General features: G+C 40.9%; 4 protein-coding genes across 6 annotated transcripts in view; 2 read left to right on the plus strand and 2 right to left on the minus strand.

Annotated features, from left to right (window-relative positions):
* Window positions 1-103: 103 nt before the first annotated feature.
* Window positions 104-4875, minus strand: ubxn11 (UBX domain protein 11). The gene is made up of 14 exons (XM_044207043.1): window positions 4664-4875; window positions 4540-4580; window positions 3293-3409; window positions 3100-3200; window positions 2958-3009; window positions 2783-2865; window positions 2599-2704; window positions 2278-2495; window positions 2108-2185; window positions 1949-2036; window positions 1729-1832; window positions 1491-1564; window positions 377-526; window positions 104-280 (listed from the first exon to the last, which is right to left on the minus strand). The coding sequence occupies exons 1-14, from the start codon at window positions 4732-4734 to the stop codon at window positions 112-114; spliced, it is 1452 nt and encodes a 483-aa protein (XP_044062978.1). The 5' UTR covers window positions 4735-4875; the 3' UTR covers window positions 104-111.
* A 317-nt stretch (window positions 4876-5192) lies between these two features.
* fez2a (fasciculation and elongation protein zeta 2a) lies at window positions 5193-12509 on the plus strand. Of its 3 annotated transcripts, XM_044207045.1 has the most exons (10): window positions 5199-5709; window positions 6720-6828; window positions 6994-7110; window positions 7297-7429; window positions 8798-9063; window positions 9293-9373; window positions 9656-9731; window positions 9816-9881; window positions 10700-10725; window positions 11237-12509. In XM_044207045.1, the coding sequence occupies exons 1-9, from the start codon at window positions 5384-5386 to the stop codon at window positions 10708-10710; spliced, it is 1185 nt and encodes a 394-aa protein (XP_044062980.1). In that variant the 5' UTR covers window positions 5199-5383; the 3' UTR covers window positions 10711-10725; window positions 11237-12509. The 3 variants fall into 3 exon arrangements, with proteins under 3 accessions (XP_044062981.1, XP_044062980.1, XP_044062979.1); XM_044207044.1 differs by lacking the exon at window positions 10700-10725 and having other exon boundaries at window positions 5207-5709; XM_044207046.1 differs by lacking the exons at window positions 9293-9373; window positions 10700-10725 and having other exon boundaries at window positions 5193-5709.
* A 96-nt stretch (window positions 12510-12605) lies between these two features.
* clec3ba (C-type lectin domain family 3, member Ba) lies at window positions 12606-15444 on the plus strand. Its single transcript, XM_044207047.1, has 3 exons — window positions 12606-14055; window positions 14225-14323; window positions 14526-15444. The coding sequence occupies exons 1-3, from the start codon at window positions 13959-13961 to the stop codon at window positions 14924-14926; spliced, it is 597 nt and encodes a 198-aa protein (XP_044062982.1). The 5' UTR covers window positions 12606-13958; the 3' UTR covers window positions 14927-15444.
* Window positions 15445-16396: 952 nt separating this feature from the next.
* Window positions 16397-19125, minus strand: part of cdcp1a (CUB domain containing protein 1a) — a 9554-nt gene continuing 6825 nt past the window's right edge. The window contains exons 8-9 of the mRNA XM_044207038.1: window positions 18407-18491; window positions 16397-18158 (exon numbers count right to left, since the gene is read on the minus strand). Of these exons, the coding sequence (XP_044062973.1) occupies window positions 17696-18158; window positions 18407-18491 (548 nt within the window). The 3' untranslated portion in view covers window positions 16397-17695. The remainder of the gene's footprint in view (window positions 18159-18406; window positions 18492-19125) is intronic.

The following is a 19125-nucleotide window of genomic DNA, read 5'->3' on the forward strand; positions in this document are numbered from 1 at the left end:
GATCACTGCATCCATATCTATAAAACTAACAGTTTCTATAACTCAAATGTGAAAATCTCAAGGCTGATTTAAAAAAAAAAAAACATTCCTTACAAATCATACATAACCTTTTTATAGGTTTATTTTATTGACTTCGGTGAGTGAATGAGGGTGTTGCCTCTTTCGCAGCAGCAGAGTAGCGTTAGTCATGAGCCCACATGATTGGAGCGTCTGGCAGTCGTCATCGAAGCAGCACTGTGGGTACGCACTGATGATGTCGTAACCAGGGAGACCACTCCCTCTGTAATGCAGGAAATACAAGCAACCAGCGTCACATGTTGTAGAGACGGGAGATAACAGACGGATACGTTGTCAGTGCAGGAGGATGTGGTCTCACCTGTGTTTGTCCAGATACTGTCGCAGGTGTCCGACTGTTTCTGAGAAGCACATTTTCAATATGTAAGCATGATTCCCATCTTCTGTCTTCACCTTGAGAGTGATAACATCACGGGCAGACGAGGGCCGCTCGGGGCTGAATGTCTGCAGTCTGTGAGGCATAAAATTCAAACGCACTTGATATAATAATAAAGGCTCAGACTCCTTTAGGAGGCCACAGATCTGAATCCTAGACCCCATCACAAGTGCCGGCTGTCCATGGTGACCTGCCCTATTTTTCAGACCAGTGCATACAGTAATCTCAACAATCAGCTGCTGCGGCCACATCAGCATTTTAATCACAACATCATGTACAGTAGTGTGTTCTTGGATCCAGTAATTCCTTTAACCCCATAAACCCTGTTTTGCCTTGTAGCTTCTACATGGTTGTAAAGCTAGATGATGATTTGACAACATCATATATACAGCAAGATCGTGGGTTCGTGGGATCGATTCCCGGACCAGACCAACATCACGCAATCTCTCTGGGTGGAGTCTGCATGTCCTCCCCGTGTTACCGTGGGTTCTCTCCGGGTTCTCCGGCTTCCTCCCACCGTCCAAAGACATGCATGTGTAGGTTAATTGATAACTCTAAATTGCCCGTATTGAATGAATGTGAGAGTGAATGGTTGTCTGTCCTTGTCTGTGTCTGTGTTAGCCCTGCGACGAGTTGGCCACTGTCCAGGGTGTACCCTGCCTAAGGCCCAAAGTCACTGGGATAGGCTCCAGTCACCCGCGACCCCTAACGGGACCAAGCGGTAGAAAATGGATGGATGGATGGATATATACAGCACATCTGTCTTAAACTGAGTGACTTATTAAACCCAAGATGCAATATTTTCTGTGGCCATACCTTTGGACCAAATGAAAATACTTTAGATCTGTGCATCATTTTATAGTTTACCCAAAATTCAGCATAACTTTTAATCTTTAGAAACTTTGGGATATCTTCTACAATTTCAAACACATTTCAATGGATTTGAACAATGTTTGTCTGCGCAACATGAGTTTCTAATGGCCGACCACACTGATAACAAAATTGTGCTTACATAATGGATGAACAACATTTTGAATACCTCTCTTTCATGGCTTGCAGTGCCGGTGTGTCTATGAGGATCACTGAGTTGCTGCTCGGGGCATCAGATGAACCCTAGTGAAAGTACTTGTTAGATAATTAGCGAGCATACTGTGGTGAGTGTACGTTCAGCACAAGCACAGACAAGTAAGATGGTGCACTAACAGTGATCATCTGCTAAACAGGAGTGTATATAAACACACAAGATCTATGGGTACAAATCTGTGCTCGCTGCTCACCTGCAGGGTAGCCCTCAGCGAGTCCCTGATATCGATCACACGACCGGCCTTTACTACCACCTTTGGTAACCTGTTCAGGAACTGATCCGTGCTCAACTTCTTGCCTGTGACCGTAATGAGAATGACAATGAAGACTGAGAACTTCCACTTTTGGGAGTATCAGTGTGACGTTTGCCAGACAGACCAGGTAACTGAGAACTGACGGCATTTGATGATTCACCTTTTTCCCCACGAACAGCCTGTCCTTCACCAGGAAATTTATTCCACGGTAGCCTGAAGATGAATTCCTCATCTCGCCTGTCATGAACCTGCACGAAACAAAGTATAAGAAGTAGCAAAGTTGCACATTTACATATTACACAGACAAACAGAAACAAACCTCAAAAGGCACGCCATCTGGAAATCTTTCTTGAAGCTCAGACGGAAAATACCCGTCCATCAGATCTTGCATGCACTCCTGCAAAGACCCACCAAAAAAGAAGATTTGAACCACCAAAGAATCTAGTTCAAAGTATAAAATTTTTTCCTGTGCATTTTTAGTAAGCTCACCTGGGTGCTGTGCTCCTGATAGGAGCGGAAAGGACCATCAAACATGACAATCCCGTTGCTGTAGAGACTCAGTTGAATAGGATCCTTTTTTGCCAATTGTGCCCCCGTGGCTGTGGATTGTACAAAACACTCTCCCTCCCCTGCGAGGACGTTCAGCTCCTTGATCCTCTGCAGCACGAGGTCAAAGTTTATGTGGATGTTCCTGACCACAGAGGCGTCTGCACAGGAAAGATACCCAGCGTGTTAGGAATCACAGAAGACACGGTAAATGCTTTTAGGGAAAGCTTGAAGGCTGAAAAGAAGACAGCAGATGGAAACTACCTGGCTGCCAGAGGCCTCTCTCTAAGTCATGTGGCTGCTCACTTTCAGCTGAGTCACTGCTCTCACCGTCTCCCACCCACATCAAACCGTAGTCATTTAGAAAGCTCTGCAAGATAGGGATCAGCAGTATTCAGTGTGGTGTAATCACAATATAAAGACATTAATGTAAGGTTTTTCAACTTACCTCCATTTCACACACTTGATTCTGCAGTTGTTGGCATCTTCTTTCAAGATCGTCTCTGCCACCCAGATCACGGGTGCTCAGATCTAAATCCACACACAGGTAAGATATAGCTCAAATCAAACCCTTTTATCTAGAAATATACAGGGAATATCAAACTTAGGTCTGTAGATGTTACCCGATTCTTTCAGAAGGCTCAGTTTGTCCTCCAAGACTGAAATCCTTTTATCCTTTTAGAAGAAAATTTAAAGTGAGAGTTTAACACGTTTGATGTCTGTTACAACAGTTTCCCTGTTCATCTGGAGGAGGTGCGTGTTCACCTTGCTCTCGATCTCCTGCGCTTGGCTCTTCACTGTTTTCTCCAGCAGGGTCACCCGCTGCATCATGGCAGACATTAGCTCAAAGTCGCTTGGTGGAGTACCTGAATATCAGGGTGTTAAAGCATGTTTGTTTAACAATAAATAAATAAGATATACTTTGCTTTGGAATGAAAAACTTTGTATTAACTTATACCTTTCTTTAATGGGGCTTTTGACTTTGAAGTGGAGACATGATTGGCTGCAGTGTGAGGGGTCAGGGGAGGATTTGGATCAGAGGATTCATCATCATCAGCCAACGCTGCCTGAAATTCTGAAAAACAAAAACACAAAACTATGTGAAAGTCAAAAAGAGGGATAAAAAAAGAGAGCATATTCATGGTTTACCTGATACGGGAGCAGTTTATAGTAAAAATCAGTTTGTCAGAGTAGTGTGATATCCAAGAACATTTACTCAAGTACTGTCTTAAAGTACAATTTTGAGATACTTGTACAATACTTGAGTATTATCTTTTCATGCCACTTTATACATCTACTCCACTACATTTTTAAGGAAAATTTTATATTTTTTGGTCCACTCCAACTATTTGACAGTCACTTTACAAATTGAGATTTTACATCCAAAACAAATGAAGTTAAAATATGATGCTTTGTTATAGATGAAACTATCCAATTAACCATGATATAGAGCGAACAACGACTCAGCAAGTCATATAACTAACATTAGCTAGGTTGTGGGTTAGCAAACTGTCCCTACAGTTGCTGCTGCGAAGCTAACAGCCAGAGAGGACGAGACGGTTTCCCAGAGCCAGGGCTGTGTAAAAACAAAAAATACTTGTATTGGATTGTACAGAATCGCATACCCCACCTTTAAGTCATTCTTCATTAAAAAATACCAAACTTTTCGTGGTTCCAGGTTTCGTGAGGATTTGCTGCTTTTTCCTTGCCATTATTTAAATTCTTTTAATCAAAACAAGCAATGTGAAGGTGTCCCTGTGGGCTAAATAACCATTAGTTGCTGCCTTATATAAAACAGTTAAAAATTAGCTCCACCTCAACCAACTCCAACAGTAAAATTCTGTTTACACATTAATGCATGAGTAATAATAATCTAATGATATAATGTATAATAGTTTAACAGTCACAGGGGCCATTTTTCTGCATTGAGTACTTTTACTTTTAATACTTTAGGTAGGCCTACATTTTCCTGATTATACTTACATACTTTTATATTTTCATAACAACTTATAACAACTTATAACATTTTCAATACAGGACTTTTACTTGTGATGCAGTATTTTTACAGTGTGGTATTTGTACTTTTACTTAAGTAAAGGATCTGAATACTCCTCCGCCACTGAGTGGTGATATCTGCTGTTCTAGTGATCTGTCAGTGCAGTGTTATGCCGTTATGTTTAGTATAAGATATGATTAGCAACCTACCTTTTAACATATTCCTCCTGAAAGGCACTTTTTGTCTGCCCCTGCAGGTCAAAGACAAATTAATGTAATATATGTTCCCTCACAGTAAAGTTAGCACTTGGATATTTCCCAGTGAGTAACCTACCATTGCTCGTTCAGAGGGCCCTGCAGAGGAGTGCGCCTCGTTTTCTTCAGCATCGACAAAGGTGAGCTCATTTTACCTGAGACAGGACAGACACTGCAAGTAAACTCCGTAAGCTAAATATCCCAAACTGGTGCGACTGTAGGTCTGTTCAGAGGGACTTCCCGAGTCTGTCTCAGTTTGTTTGGAGTCTGTTGCCAGTAGCAACGCGGTAGTGGAACGATGCCCGGATGGTTCCTGTTTCCTCCACAGGAGGTCGCTGTTTCTATCACTCACCGTCTGTCTGTCGGCCACACACACACACACACTTGGCATGTGTGTGTAAACTATTTTGTTTTTTTTAATGACCGGACTGTGACTGATTTGTTTTGTTTTTGGCAAGAAATTAGCACAAAATAAAACAACAAGCCGAGTTCCCCACAAAAATTATGATGAAATAAACGAGGCGGAATGGGTTTTTAATACATTTTGAAAAATGATATTGATATTCAAACTCCCGTTAAGTCTAAATCTAGCTGTCGCCATGCGGCCATGATCTTCGGGTTTCGTTACTTTGTAGCCTAACATCCTGTTAGTTGTAGCCACTAGTGGGCCCGGTGCGGTGCAGCCATACTGTCCGGCTCAGCCTCGCTCTTTGTGGGAAGTGAGCGGGCATTGAGAGAGGATGCTGAGGCCTGCCAGTCCCACAACACATCCATCATTAACCCGAGCCTGGTCCGGGCTATGGCTGCACCTATCGCACATTTCGATGACGACTGGCCGATTTTGGGTGATTTGGTTTCAGACCTGAGGCTGCTCCCACAGAAAGGCCGCGTAGCCGCCGCGGGGGAAGCAGCAGCACCGCAGCTCCTCCCGGATAATGATGATATCACCGAGCTGCACGACAGCAGCTTCTCCCCGGGGGGAACCGGTGCTTTCAGGTCCATGGAGGACCTGGTGAACGGTTTTGACGAGAAGTTATCCGCGTGCTTCCGAAATTTTAACGCCAGGACGGACAGCATCGCTCCTGTGAATGCGATCACCGAGGACTCGCTCCTGGAGAAAGACGAGTGAGTGTTTTTGTCCGCAGGCTAGTTGTGTTTAATAATATGTGGATGTGGGGGGGCTTCAACTCACTGCTGCAGGTTTTGAAAATCATACAAGGGCATGTTGTCTGCAGCGGGACATTTCATTTCCCAGATCGGGAAGCCAACGTGTCTTAGAAAGGGTTACATTGTGTATAAAGGATGTGATGGGGCTGTAGTAACACACACACACACACACACACACAGCCACCATCTTTTGTCATCAAAACTCTCTACCACTGTAGTAACAAATTCTGGAAATGTGAGCTAAATATTTACACATTCAACCAAACAGGTGCTCCGCTATCGGCATACTATCGGTATCTGCCCCTAAATGGCTTTTAAAAACAGATATCAAACCGATATGAGTCATATATTTGTTTTTACAACCGATACTTATGTTACAGTTGTGATTTTTTTTTTAGGATTGCACAAAACCCTGGTTTGTGATTGATTATATAGAGCTGAAACGGTTAGTCCATTAATCGATTAGCCTAGTTGATCGTCAGGAAATTAATCTGCAGCAATTTTGATGATCTATTAATTGTTTTCAGTCATTTATCAGGTAAAAAAAACACCAAACATTTTCTGGTTGGAGCTTCTCAAATGTGAGGATTTTCAATTTAAAGATGATGATGATGATGATGAATAAATGATTAATGGCCCTAAAATCATTTTAATGCAATATCATCCACCTTACTTTTCCTGTCTGTATATTCACGATTGCTATTGAATAATGGTGAAAAATGGCAAATAAAATAATCTTTAAAAGTAAAAGAATGGTAAAATGGATGAAGCAGAGGCTAAGATGTGCTGACTGTTAGTTCCATAATGCAATTCAACAGCACCTTTTGTTAGACTTCATCTGCCTGGTAAATGCACGTCTTTCTCCAAACTCAAGCTGAGATAACCACAACGACACTCCAAAATTTTCTGAAGTCTGACGGTTATTTTAGACTTAGATGTAAGACTTAATTAATCTCCTTTCTCCACAGAATCTGGAACGCTTTGACCAGTAACTATGGGCGCGTGATGCCGGTGGATTGGAGACAGTCTCGAACATGCTCCCTCCACATCCCCACATTCAACCTGGAGGAGAAACCCGTGAGTGATGCTACCCCTCCCATCCCATCTCTGTCCCACATTCCCTTCAACCCCAGCCCCCCTCGCCAAATCTCTCTTCCGTTCATCTCACAAATCTCAAATAGTCATTGTGCCAGGATTTAGCGCTTTGATTAAATTCCCTCCCCCTATTCTGCTCCTGGCTAGAGGAAGACTGATGTCACGGTGGAGCTGTCGGATGATGAGGAGCTGAGGGAGCAGCTGGACATGCACTCCATCATCGTCTCCTGCCTCGCTGAGGAGCCGCTTTTCACAGCAGAGCAGGTGAGTTACATGTAAACCTCCAGCAGAGTTTAGATGGCAGCCACACTGTGTGAAGCCTTTAAATGCAGAGCAGCAGCTTAACAAGGCTGAAATCCCTCTGTGTTTCCCACAGAGATTTAATAACCGATGTGCACTGGGTTATTTTGAGTGCTGTCGCTCTGATGTGTGTGTTGTTGCTCTATGCAGGTTATCGAGGAGATAGAGGAGATGATGCAGGACTCTCCTGACAGGGAGGCAGAGCACGATCCCTCTCAGTCGGACCTCTCCATGCTCTCCCTGGACGTCCAGAGGTCCACCCGCAGCCCCAGCTACGAGAAGAGTGAGTGTCCACTGATCGGGACAAATAATATATAGTAATATATCATGATAGATTCTCTTGTGATATGCTCTCAGTACAAAGGAACCAATACATTGTGGTCTTTTCGCAGTACCGATTTAATTGTATCAGTTTCATGGTACGTTCTCTTGTGATTCTTAGCTCATGAAGGTTCGTCTTGAGATACAGTGGTACAGTATCAGTATCAAGATGCGTTCTCTTACGATATGTTCTTCATAAAGTCTTTTTGTAACTTTGAGAATGCATAAAAAGTGAGGCACAGACCAGTGTGAGCTTCAGTACAAGTTCATCAGAATTAAAGGGTAACTCTGGTGATACTTTTACTTAAGTAACATTACTTAAAACTAGATTTTTCTTATTGTCAACAAATCCCATGAACAGACCAGAACCAACAATGAATTGCACCTACAAACAAGTGAAGCTCATTGTTGTCCAAAAACGAATAAAAACACATCAATGAGCCACACCGTTGCACTGAGTGACATGTTCCTTCATAACGATGAACCTGGGCACTGTAGTTTATTTTAACTCGAGCCCACATACACCTTCCTGCTGCCGTAAATACTCACTAGAGCACTAACTGTGTAATAAACCGTAGCTGAAAATAGTCCCCAACAAATATGCTATTTATTCCTGTTTGAGTAACGTTTGCTTAAAACTACAGTGCCCAGCTGTTTTAGGACATTACTCAGCTTTTTAAAAAACTAAACATTCGTGACCAGTGTTTGAAGATTTATGTCTTCAGTAGGAATTAATGGACCACAGACGAGGTAGGGAAATGATTGAACGACGGACTAACGCAACGTTGGTTTTGGTCTTTTCATGGGATTTGTTGACAATAAGAAAAATCTAAAATAATGCCAGACTTATCCTTTAATGTTATCACTGCTCTGGCACCAGCTTTTCCCCAATGTGTGGGCTGTTAGTTTTACATCCCAATTTGCTATTTTTTGTAGTGAATGTAAAACTTAACTTTGCACAGATTGAAAAGATTTTACATCAAAGCCGTCACACTTCATAATGAACTGAATAAAAATGTAGTAGTTTATGATGAATTCTTGCATTTTGAATCGTTTTAAAGGAACAGTTTCCTCTTACATTGTGTAGATACTGTGATGTATCCTGATATATCACACAGTAGCTGATTATTACCTATGTAACAAATCGAATGTAATTTAAGCTTAAAGGTCCATATACTAGCTTTGGGAGCTTTCAACTGCATCTCACGGTCTTCATTCATGATGGATTCATGAGGGTGTCATAAGTTACCTTGATCGGTCCATGTGTAATGAAGGATCAAAAAACATCAACAACAGCTGTGTATTGTGTGTGTGTCTGTGTGTGGTCCAGGGGTGAGGACCCTGAGTGTCGCAGAGCTGAATGAACGTCTGGAGGAGACGGAGACGAACATCAGGAGGTTCTCAGAGGAGCTGGTGCAGCAGCTGGCTCTCAGGGATGAGCTGGACTTTGAGAAAGAGGTGAAGAACAGCTTCATCTCGGCGCTCATCGACGTACAAAACCGTCAGAAGGAGCACCGGGAGCTGCTGAAGAAGAAGAAGAAGCTTAAAGGCGCAGCTGGGACGTCGCAGGTCCACACGGAGAAGACAGTTGGATCGGTGAGTACTTAATTTTTTCAAGTCTGTTTTAAGGAAACATTACCAGCCTGGTTATGCGTGTTGATTTACTTATCTTCTTGTTGATTCCTTGAAATGTTAGTGGGTAGGATATCTTAAGATCTTTCTTTTCCACTGTTTGCTGCATTTCTTGCTGTATTTGTTGTTTTATTTTCCCGTCTTTGGTCACCCCTTGTCGTATGTTTCTCTGCTTTACTTCCTTCCTCCTCAGCGCTTCAGCATGGAGGGACTCTCCTCTGTCATTCAGAACAGCTTCCGGCAAACTTTTGGGAGCGGGTGCAGTGAAAGACAGGTTACTTTGTATTTCTCTCTAAAATGCTGAACTTTATCTTCCTGTTTCCTGTGCTAAAAAATAGACACTTTGATAGGAATGTCATCACACAGAAACATCCACTCGAGCGCCTTCATCTTCATCTCTTCCTTTTCATAATATTTAACCAGATCTGCAGTTAAAGTAAAAGCACAAGTTGGACTGCATGTATTGGTTTTTTCCCCCCGATGTTCATGCATTAGCTGTTCTGCCTTTTTCACTTCTCTCTCCCTGTGTTTGTCTCTCTTTCATGACGGTTTATAGTATTTGACCACAGTCATCCCTTATGAGAAAAAAGGATACCCTCCTTCGCTTGAGGACCTCCAGATCCTGACTAAGAGTAAGTTTCTTCATCTGTACGATGCTTGAATGTTGAGCTTGCTGTGAATGATCCATTCACTCCTCTGTATCTGCTGCCTTGCAGTTCTACAAGCTATGAGAGACGACAGTGACAAGGTGCCCAGTCTCTTAACAGACTATATTCTCAAAGGTGAGCTTTTCTCTTTTTGTGTTCACACACTGTTGCAAAGTTGGTGGCGTGATGTGTTGGCAGTGTGTCTGCACTGTGGATCATGTTTCACAGAAACCAAAGGGTCAATGACTGATCAATTGTGACTGGTGTCATAAAGTTAAAGGACCACAACAGCGGTTTTACATGTTACAAACCATTTACTATAAATCATCTATATTTAATTTATTACCGTTGCCCATTTTTATCACATATTGTAGCTGTTAAGTTTTGGTTTCCTACATCTCAGTCATTGGTTTCAGTTCATTATAAAATCTTAGGAAAATCATCTTGAAACTTGCTTGATATATCACTGTCAACATGTCATTGCCTTTAGGTTTTGCTCATATTGGTCAAATTGCATTGCTGTTGCTCGGTATTGCAGTTGAGAGCAGGTACTACTTTGAAAACAATTCATGTTGGTGTGTTGAAGGACACAACAAAATGTGAAGTTTGACAGCTGGCTGACATGAGGTATCACTTTTATATGTTGTATTGTTGGAAAATCAGTTGTAGATGACAAACAATAAGCAAATATTCATAGTGTGAAAAGCATAATGTAAATCTGGTAGTTTAAAGAGCTGACTCTGAGGTCTCAAATGTTGCAGCAGTAAATGCAAACTTATCCGCCTGTGCTTTAGAAAATGATCATGTAAAATACTGTACTTATTATTAATCAAACAACCAGTATAGTCCTTCAGTGCCTCCCTTTTTATGTCTTCTTTTCTTTGTTTTCATCCTTTCATGATTTCTTTCTCTACTTTTTATGATCTAATTTATTGCTGCCTTTCGCTTGCTAGCGCTGGTGTGAGCGATGGATGGAGAGGTTTGTGACATGTTCACATGTGCACTGTTGTGGTGTTGGCGCTCACATTGGGAGAGCGCCCCCTCTCTGCCACTGAGCTGTCGTGCAGTCTGACCCTGATGTTCTCCTTCTCACTTTTCCCCTCTCCCACGCGGTGACCGGCTGCAGCGTGGTTGATCCCTCTTAGTGTCAAGACTCACTGACAATGAGCCAATGAACGGCCACACACACACATTAATATTAGCTATATTTACCATGCAGTTAACATTTAAGACACATTTTTATGATTATTAGTTATCTAGCACTGCTAAGACTATATTTGGTCTTTAGCTGCCTGCAAAGTATTCATCCTCACCCTTCCTACTACAGAAAAAGGTTCATGTTCTCATTTTCAGATATTTAGCACAATATTAAGATTTTTCCTTTTGTTTTTCCTCTTCTTTATCTCCTACTTTGTAATTCCCCTCATGCTGAAGCTTCATTCTTGGCCACTCATAGCTCTGCTAATATTCATTCTCTACTGTTATTACAGTGCTTTGCCCAACGTAGACCAGAGGGACGGTGCCAAGCACTCTGCAGAGGCTTCAGATAGTTTACCATGGCAACGAGATGAAGAGGACACGCTGTGTATTTTTGCAGACATGAAGCACACTTAAATTATTCCTGCATGTTTTTACCTCAAGATGTTTCTTTTTTGTGTTTTTTTCTTCATTTAGTTGTATTTATTTTGTGTTGAGCATTGTGCTTTCGCACACCTTCTGTGTTCCTGAGAATTTTGAATTATTTTCAGTGTTTAAGTTTCTTGCACTGTGAAAGAGTATCCTAAAAATGATAAATGATATAAGAAATATACCCAGATACATATACCAGCGTATGAGCTGGACTGCACTGGAAACTGAGCTTTGCTTGTACGAGCAGAGCTACAATGCAAACGGCTTTGTATTTATGTCAAGTGCTTTACTGTACACATTCAGCAATGAACATATGCACAGTAGTACGTTGGACACAGAAGTTGCAGTAAAAGAGAATTATAGAAAGAGTTTTTGAAGCATCAAAACTGTATAGTAAGTATAAACAGTAAAATGGACGGTGTAGTCCGTCATTCGTCCAGGAATGTTCCATCGTAGAAAAGGTTTCAGTCGTAGTCATCTGGACACTGTTTTCAGAATCAAGACGTTTCGGATGGGAGCCGATATAAACAGTAAACGATATACGATATAAACAGTAAAGTAAGAATTTTAAGATATTTTATTAAATCGATAAGTATTACAGCAGCACAAGAGACAGATCGGAGGTACTGTATGTAATAACATAAATTAGTTACCTTAAAACAGTGTGCATAAACATAATGTAAGTGCAAAACCATCATATAACTCAACACAGCCTTCCATGTAGCAGCAGACAAAGTGCTTTCCTCTCAGCAAAACACCACATACATCATTATTATTCTATGGAAGATAAAGTGTTGATGGTCAAAGTGATGAAGTCTGGACTGAAATTAACTAAATAACTAACTATGCATTTGAGTGAATAGTGACCCATGTCTGTACCTTTGTGGCACTGACTGGAACTCTGAATCAGAGACTCGATGTGCCTGCTGTGCACAGGGCAGCGTGCACCATGAATGGGCATTGTTATTCTGTATGTTTTCTTGTATATGAACAAGCTGCCTTTGCCTGAACTTTTTGTACATTATAAATGACTTATTTTCAATGAATGTCAAATTGCTGGACTACTTACAGAACCTGCTTCAATGTTAATTTATCTTGTAAATGTTTTATTTCAAATATATTGATAAAATCACACCCTCTTCGTCTCAATATGTTTTATTAATTTCAGACACGCAAGCAATAAACAAAAACACGCCCAGTCATGGCCTCGTAACAGAAATGCTAACCAAAGTGCAAAATTTGGAGTGAATAAAAAAAGTGGCTTTCATTTTCTATTACCTCTCTGAACTTCCTGCATAAAATTAAGAATTTGATAAGTAATTGGTCATTCCCACAAACAAAGTATTTCCAGTGCCTTGTGGGAAGTGATTTGTAAAAGAAAGCATCCTAAATATGTTATATTATATAATATTTATATTACTTGTGAACAGTAGGAGGCACCGACTCAACCCATTTCAATCATATACATTTCCTTGCAAGCAAAGGTTTAAATTCAGATGTATTAAGGTCTAATGACCCTTTATACACAATACAATGTATACAGGTGACTGTGTGTACACTGGAGAGACCTGGGAATTGAATTTGCTTAATATTGAAGATGTAAAATGGAGTCTACTAAAAATACAATACACCCTCTTTATAATCAAGCTGTTTGTCTTTGAATATAATGAGGTGAAACATGCATTATTATCCAATTTTTCTATAAATGCAAGCAAGAGTCAAGCTCGTCATGTTTGGAGGATTTTCATTGCATCACTTTAATGTGTTATTTGGCTGTGAGGTGTGTGTCAGTCAGCTTTCTCATTGCTGACAGAGCTCACTGAAACTCTCTAGTGAAGACCAGTCTGACAGAAAAGAGATGCAACCTATACAAATATAAATTCACAACAGTGTTTCTTTATTATATAAGTCTCTGCCACGTGTCAACTGCACCCCGTCCAGCTCACTGAGGAGATCCAGATGTGGTGCTGTGGGACAAACCCCCAAAACATCCAACCTCTGGCCTGTTGGAGCCCTCAGCAGAAACACAAACAGGCCCTTTGGCAGGAAAAATACTCTACAAAACAATACATTTAGCAAGCAGCTATGAAAAGGCACTTGCAAAACATTGTGGCTTAATATGTGTTGCTCATAAGTGGATGCAGATAATTAATAAAGATATGAATTATTCAAATTCTGTTTATGTAATACATGTACACACACACAGACAGACAGACAGACAGACAGACAGACAGACAGACAGACAGACAGACAGACAGACAAGGCCCTGCTGTGATTTACTGGTAACCTATAAACAAGTGGAACCCGAGTCATGCTTGTCTGAACGCTGTTAAACTCTCCACAATCCTGCTCACCATCCATCTGCCTTCAGCGTTTCAAAAGCAACACAAACAGCTGTTAAACATCTGTAAAACATTTGTTCTGTATGAGATATGATCTCCTCACTCAACTCTGGGCTGCCACTCCGGGCGTGCAAAACACAACAGTCTGTCTGGCCAGTGCTCAGAGCTGTGAGGCGCTTTTCTGTGGTGCTGCACCAAAACAGTTTCTTTACGGTGGATTTAAAGTGTTTTCCCAAGTATTATGGATGCTAGAGGGGTTCGCTTGATGTTTTGCCTTCTCCTGCTGGCACACTGCACGTTCCAGCAGACCTCCACAAAGAAAAGAAATGGCAAGAAAGGTAGGATTTGATATTAACTTGACGTTGGAAATGAAAACAATGTCCTCACTTGTTAAATCTCTGAATAACTTTTATAGAATAACAGTACTGAACTACAATGTGAGTTCATAGAACTGACTGAATGTATTATGCTTTAGAATACATTTTGCATTTATTTGCCCCCCAACAGACTCTGCAAACAACTCTGCAATTGAGGAGCTGAAGAAACAGGTTAATGACATTGTTCAAGAGCTGAATTTGCTGAAAGAGCAGCAAGCTTTACAGACAGGTATTTTATATTATAAATACCACACCATAATCCACTTAAGTATATTTCACAACAGTACCAATATGCTGTATGTAAAATAGAAAAGGGAAAAGAGTGGCAGACTGTATCTCATATTTCAAACACCAATTTAACAGCTTTCCAGTGATGGAGAGCCAACAATAACACCTGAGCCACAGTGACTTTCTCCGTATTTCCCCCTCAGTTTGTCTGCGAGGCACCAAGATCCTCGGCAAGTGTTTCCTGGCTAACCCAGTGAAGAAGACCTTCCACGCAGCCAGTGATGACTGCATCGCCAAAGGAGGCAGTCTGGGCACCCCTCTGACAGGAGACGAGAACGACCAGCTCTACAGCTACGTGCGCCAGAGCATCGGCCCAGAGGAGCACATCTGGCTGGGCATCAATGACATGGTGACCGATGGCCAGTGGGTGGACCAATCAGGCTCCAGCGTGCGCTTCAAGAACTGGGAGACAGAGATCACCCTGCAGCCAGACGGAGGGCGCAGCCAGAACTGTGCCATCCTCTCCACCACGGCCAACGGGAAGTGGTTTGATGAGAGCTGCCGGGCCGAAAAGGCTTCTGTGTGTGAGTTCAACATCGTCTGAGGGGCTGCTTGCTTTCTGACATCAACATCACTCATATGAACATTAAATGCTGCTTGCAGAAAAGAATGAAACATATAGAGTATCAGGTACATTTATGCAATACATTGAGAAAAAAAAGCAACGTGCTGCATCTTTTTTAAGCTCACATTTTCTTGACCAAGCCATTCGGATGTCAATAGACTTCACACAGTGGTCTGGGATACAGTATGTGATTGTATAAGCTAAACTCACTGAGACATGATCATTTACATACATTCAATAAACTCGTTCTCTCCGACACCCCAGTATATTTCATATCACATTCATTAAGGTAAACACCACTGGATGGCTTGTCTTTGTTATATGTATTTTTATGTCATCTGCTAGTCAATGCAATAAAACCTTGTTTTTCTTACTGAAAAGCAATCATCATGAGTGTCTTTTATGAGGCACCTACTTTATTTCTAGTTCTGAATTTCAAGTCGTGCAGCTTATATTACATTACATAATGTTAATAAACATAAAACAGTTTCACCTCAGTTGTAGCCATCTCATTTTCTTCTTGCTCAACTCAGATATTCAGCAGACATAATGGGAATCGTTTGCTCATCAGAGGGAAAAGAAATACTTATGTGACAACTCATAAAAAAAGAACTTGACTGGTACAACAACTAATAATAATAATAATAATAATAATAATAACTAAACAAACTCTCTGGGTTTTAGGTTTCTGTCTTTTCCACTGATCTTTTACAGGGCCAGGGGGCTAAAAGGTCACAAGTGGTCCTTTCAAAATAAGACTCAAAAACACTGGACAAAGTGTTTCATATCATATGTGTTCTCTTGGCTCTGAAATATAAAAATCTGAAAAGTTGGGGGTTATTTTAAGCATATGTATACGAATTATGTATTTTCAGAACTTCTCACAACCCAGGAAATGGTAGGTATCAACAGAAAGGCCAGGACTAAGATAACCAGTACAATGAGGATGACATTTTGTCTTTCTCAAATGTCACCACTTCGCATATTCCACGGTCAAAGTCAGGAAAATATATATTAAAGGCAGAGGGGAGGGTGTACATGGGGAAAGGTGTGTAGGGATTCTCTACAATGACAAAGATCAACATTTCCTCCCATAAAACACATAACACCTTTTCAAATTAGAAAAGAACTATCAAACCCTCTGGCTTGTTGAGTACAATGACTTATTGTGTCTCCACCCACCCACACTTCATTCATCATAAAAACATAGTTTCTGTATTGGCGCTCTTAATAGTTTACTCACCCAAAGGAGGGTTACATCAGATCAACATGTTTGGACGTCTCCATGGATATCCACTGATGTCAGCAGCAGCGTGTTTGTAGAGAGCATGTCCTCATCTCAGGCCCTTTAACATTCAGTGTCAGTCAGTCAGACTGCAAAGTATTTATGGTCATATTTTACATGGCTCTTAAGCAAAGTAACTTCACATTCAGAGAGTTCTTGCACTGTTTTATAGAGAGCAAAAGGACACTTTATTTCCTCAGGAATAATAGGCAACTTTGTCTCCCACTGCAGTTCATTCTTTGAACTGCAGGAGGCAACAAGGCTTTACAAGACAAACACATAATTTATTCAGTTTCATTTTAAAACCCAATTTTTCTGGCATCTTTTGGATCAAATAAACATCAAAATCAATACGCTAAATAAAGATTTTCTATTTCCCAGTTAATGTACAAACTGTCTGTCTGTCTTCACAACAGCACATGAAAAAGTCTTGAGCACTCATCACACTTATGTTAAAGGATATGCCGCACACAGTCTCTCCTTTAAAAGCTACCTGTAATCAATAACACGATTCAGTCAATACAGACACTGACATTTCTTTCTGAGATGTAACTTTTTTCTCACAGATCCAATTAAGTGAGTAAGGGTTTTAGTTTCATGTCATTATAGTGCAGCAGAAAGTGTTTGTGGTTCTCAAAACAAAGAGTAAAATATGGGTTCTCATTCATTATAATACACAAGTAGAAAACAAAATAAAAGTCTCAGTATGACCAGAGAAACAGATCACTTAGCTAGCAGCTGACCAGTCTTGAGATTCCCAAGTTTATGGGTCCAAAAAAGAACAAAAGGACTCATTTTTATTCATCCCCGGACCATAATGGTTGAAAACAACTCTAGGATCCTAAACTGTATTAGCAGGAGTGTATTGACCTCTCTGTAAGGCACAATTATGGTGTAATGATGCTGTATGTAGAAGTCCCCACAGCAGGTGCAAAAGCAGTGATAAAAAATAGAAAGATAATACTCCATGCACATTCTGCTGTTGCAATTGCCTGCAATACAGGCCATCATGTTTTGATGATGCTATAAAAGTGCAGCACATTGCAACAGCAGTGGAGTCCTCTCTATTCATGATAAAAATGAAAAACTCAGCATGTAAACAGCACACATTTGCTCCTGTATAAACAGCCATATTACGTACAAAATATATAATAAACAAAATTCATTGCCTAAAAGCAACACAAGATCTCTTTATATTGGCAAAATCTGATATAAAGGGAATGATTATGTGCTGCTTTCAAAACCAAATCCGCCTTCATCTGAGATAAAACAAGTTGACAGCTGCAGGCAGGTTTGAACAGGGTTATCTGGTGTGCCTGGCGTCAGTGCAAAACTACTCAAGAGGCAAAACAAAGGCATCTTGCAAGGCTGAACATCATGTAATCACACAGATTCCAGGGAATGGATATCTCAAAGTTCAAGTAGGTCAAGTGAAAAGCAGAAAGCCAAATCCAATCTTCTCCTCAGTTTCCTCCCTCTGGCCCCAGCCGTGGCCCCATATTGGGAGAATGTTCCTCCTCACTTTGGTCCTCAGTCTGGTAAATCTCATTGTCCACCAGGGATTGGTTGTGGCTCGAAGGCCTGATGGGAAGTGGAGGAGCCTCTTGAGATGAGACCCCAAACTGCTGGTTAGCCCCAACTTGCATGTCGTCGGCACCGGTGTTTTTAGAGACCAGTGGCTTTTGTGAGTCTGTGTGCCCTGTGAAGGGCCGGTATGTGTCAAACTCTCCGTAGACGCCGATCTCTGACCCCTTTCTGAGGAGGTCTGTGTAGACCAGCGTGTCCTCAATGGAGGCGTACACATGGGACTCGTTGTCTTCACGTGTTTTTGGGAAGCCGTTGGGTCCTGGCAGGAAACTGGTGTCGTTTGGATTGTAGATGGACACTTGATAATTCAACTTCTTCTGCTTCTTCTTCTTCTTCTTCCTGATTGGCAGGAGAGACAAGACGATGAGAGCTTTATATACAGCGTCTCTTACAACTATCAGTTGGCCAGTTATGTAAGAAAATTTTAAATGAAGGGGAAAAATCTCTAGCAGATTGGCAGACAGGTTTAGTAAGACATATAATGTTAGTGTCTTCACTGAATTTACTAAAATAATAATAAGCAATTTATACTTATAAAGTACAAATAATAAAATGTTTAGGATAAAACATAAAGCAGATGCACTTACCTAATCACCACACAAACTGATACCAGCACGATGACAAAAACGACAAACAGAGCAGCCACCACACTCAGGATGATAGTCAGCAGGTCTAAAGGAGAGAAAAAAACAACAACAAATACAATCTTTCATTAATACTTTATGTCATACACTAAATTAAGTGTACAGTCCTTTTAATGAAAATTTGATATTCATTAAATTCTAGAAAGAAACATCTGAACCCTGGAGACGAACAAATATATATTAACTTCTTATACTACACATAAAAAACACACAAAAAAGGGATACTTCTGTGTTTTGGGAATATTTGGGCTTATGTTACTATTGCCCCTGTTCAACACACCCTTAAAGTGTCATAAAACAAGACTAAGAGTCTACAGCCATGCTAGCAGTTGAGGCTGTACTTAGGCACAGTGGTTCTTTGAGCTAAATGCTAAAGTCAACATACTCATGTGCTCACAATGACAATGCTAACATGCTGATGTTAAACAGTTATAATGTTTACCATGGTCATCATTTTAGTTTAGCGTGTTAGCATTCTAACATTTGCTAATTAGCACTAAACACTAAGTACAGCTGAGGCTCATGGGAATGTCATTAGTTTTGCAGGTGTTTGGTCATAAACCAAAGTACTGGACAAATTGAAATTTTGACCAATTTCATGGTAATTCATCTAATAGTTATTAAAATATTTCAGTGTGGACCAAAGTGGTGGACCGACAGAC

Source organism: Siniperca chuatsi, linkage group LG9, assembly GCF_020085105.1.
Source record: "Siniperca chuatsi isolate FFG_IHB_CAS linkage group LG9, ASM2008510v1, whole genome shotgun sequence".
Taxonomy (NCBI): Eukaryota; Metazoa; Chordata; class Actinopteri; order Centrarchiformes; family Sinipercidae; genus Siniperca; species Siniperca chuatsi.